This window comes from Arvicola amphibius, chromosome 3 (assembly GCF_903992535.2).
Source record: "Arvicola amphibius chromosome 3, mArvAmp1.2, whole genome shotgun sequence".
NCBI lineage: Eukaryota > Metazoa > Chordata > Mammalia > Rodentia > Cricetidae > Arvicola > Arvicola amphibius.
The window spans coordinates 64,081,992-64,083,786 of NC_052049.1; the positions used below are offsets into that span (position 1 = coordinate 64,081,992).

At 40.5% G+C, this 1,795-nt stretch overlaps 1 protein-coding gene across 1 annotated transcript; it reads left to right on the forward strand.

The window, feature by feature from the left end:
- Positions 1–895: 895 nt before the first annotated feature.
- LOC119808688 (peptidyl-prolyl cis-trans isomerase NIMA-interacting 4-like) lies at positions 896–1,276 on the forward strand. Its single transcript, XM_038321076.1, has one exon. The coding sequence runs from the start codon at positions 896–898 to the stop codon at positions 1,274–1,276; it is 381 nt and encodes a 126-aa protein (XP_038177004.1).
- The last annotated feature ends 519 nt before the right edge of the window (positions 1,277–1,795 follow it).

The following is a 1,795-nucleotide window of genomic DNA, read 5'->3' on the forward strand; positions in this document are numbered from 1 at the left end:
GTAAAAGGCACTATAATTTATGCTGGATCTACTTACTACTAGTTGCTAGCTGACGAATACCTGTTAGTTGGTGAAGTCTCAATTTTCCTTTTATAATTAGTTCAGAGACTTTTTTCACATAAAATTTTTAATTTTTTACTTGGTTTATATGATAAAAAGATCCATTCTAAGATACTATCATCTCACTGCATAAAAGTTCCTGTAGGAGAAATTCTAGAGGGCAATACAACTAGAATACAACTGATTTGGATTCACCCTATCCACATGTGTCTCCTGTAATTTCTTCTCAACAATTGTCAAAAACAGTTCCTTTTCTGCTTTAGCTGTTAATACTCTGGAACTATTATGACCATCTAAGGTTTTGTTTAAATGAATTATTAGATCAGGTGTTATTCCAACAGACAGTCATAGGCTGGAAATGTCTCCTAATAATGTTTGAAAGTCACTAAGAGTATGCAACCGTGTGGTGACCTTTGTGTATAGTACCTTATAATATCCTTCCCAGAATTATTAGTTTCTGGGACTGCAGGAATGTTAATCTAGGCATTCCATTGCTGTAGCATGTCATGACCCCATAAATTCACTGAAATATTAGCCATATATGGCCTCAGTTTTCTTCTCTGTCCTGGTCCTATGCATTCAACCCATCTTGTTCATTGTTTCACTTGAGAGAGGGTTCCAATTCCTAGTAACTGAACATCTGCCTCTTGAAGAGGCCAATATGGATGCCAAGATTCTGGAGTAATAATACTTATATCCACATGGTGCCAGGAACAATCCTGAGCGGCTTTGGTTTCCCTGCCTTGGTGCTGCTTAAATACTGAGAAATATGCTTTGCTTGACAAAAATAAAAGCAATAAAATCACAATTGATAGTTCAACCGTAAGCCTAAGAGATGTGGCCGAAGTGGAAATGTGGTTCTGGAAAAGGGGGAGGTGCAGCCTCTGGGAGTGACAGAGTTAACAAGAAGGCTAAAGGTGGTGGCAGTGCAGTGAAGGTCAGACACATTTTATGTGAAAAACATGGCAAAATCATGGAAGCCATGGAAAAGTTAAAGTCTATAATGAGATTCAAAGAAGTGTCCACACAACATAGTGAAGATAAAGGCAGGCAAGGGGGTGACCTGGGTTGGATGACCAGAGGGTTCATGGTAGGACAATTTCAAGAAGCAGCATTTGCCTTGCCTGTAAGTGGGATGGATAAGCCTGTGTTTACAGACCCACCGCCTAAGACAAAATTTGGATATCATGTTATTATGGTTGAAGGACAAAAATAAAAGCATATGAAGGACTGAAAAAAAAAATAAAATAAAAGCAATTAAATCAATTCCATACATGAAGCAAGAAACCCAGAACAAAGGAGGTGGGAGTACAAACCAGAAGCTGCACAAGTTGTCATGTGACAGAGAATGAGGCAGGGAACACTGGCAGTGAGGGTGGGGTGGGGGCGTGATCACGCTTGGGAAAGTTCCAAGTCTCTGCACTTCGTTCCACTGTTACGGGGGTTTTACAAAACAAACAAACAACAAAAACGCTTAATAGATAAAAGCAAACCTAACAGGCTGGGACCCATCAGGCCTTTAAGCCGATCCACCCTGTAGGTGTGGAGTCTAGATCCACGTGGGCGCCAGATGAAGATGGACACTTAAAAGAAATCCCACACTAGCTCAGAATTGACTATAACAGAGGGTTATTTATTTAGGGGTAGACTCACAGTCCTCTGCATGAACGGGGAACATCAACCAAATCAGGGCAACGGAAGAGAGCCTGGAGGGAAACTTTACATGGGCAAATGT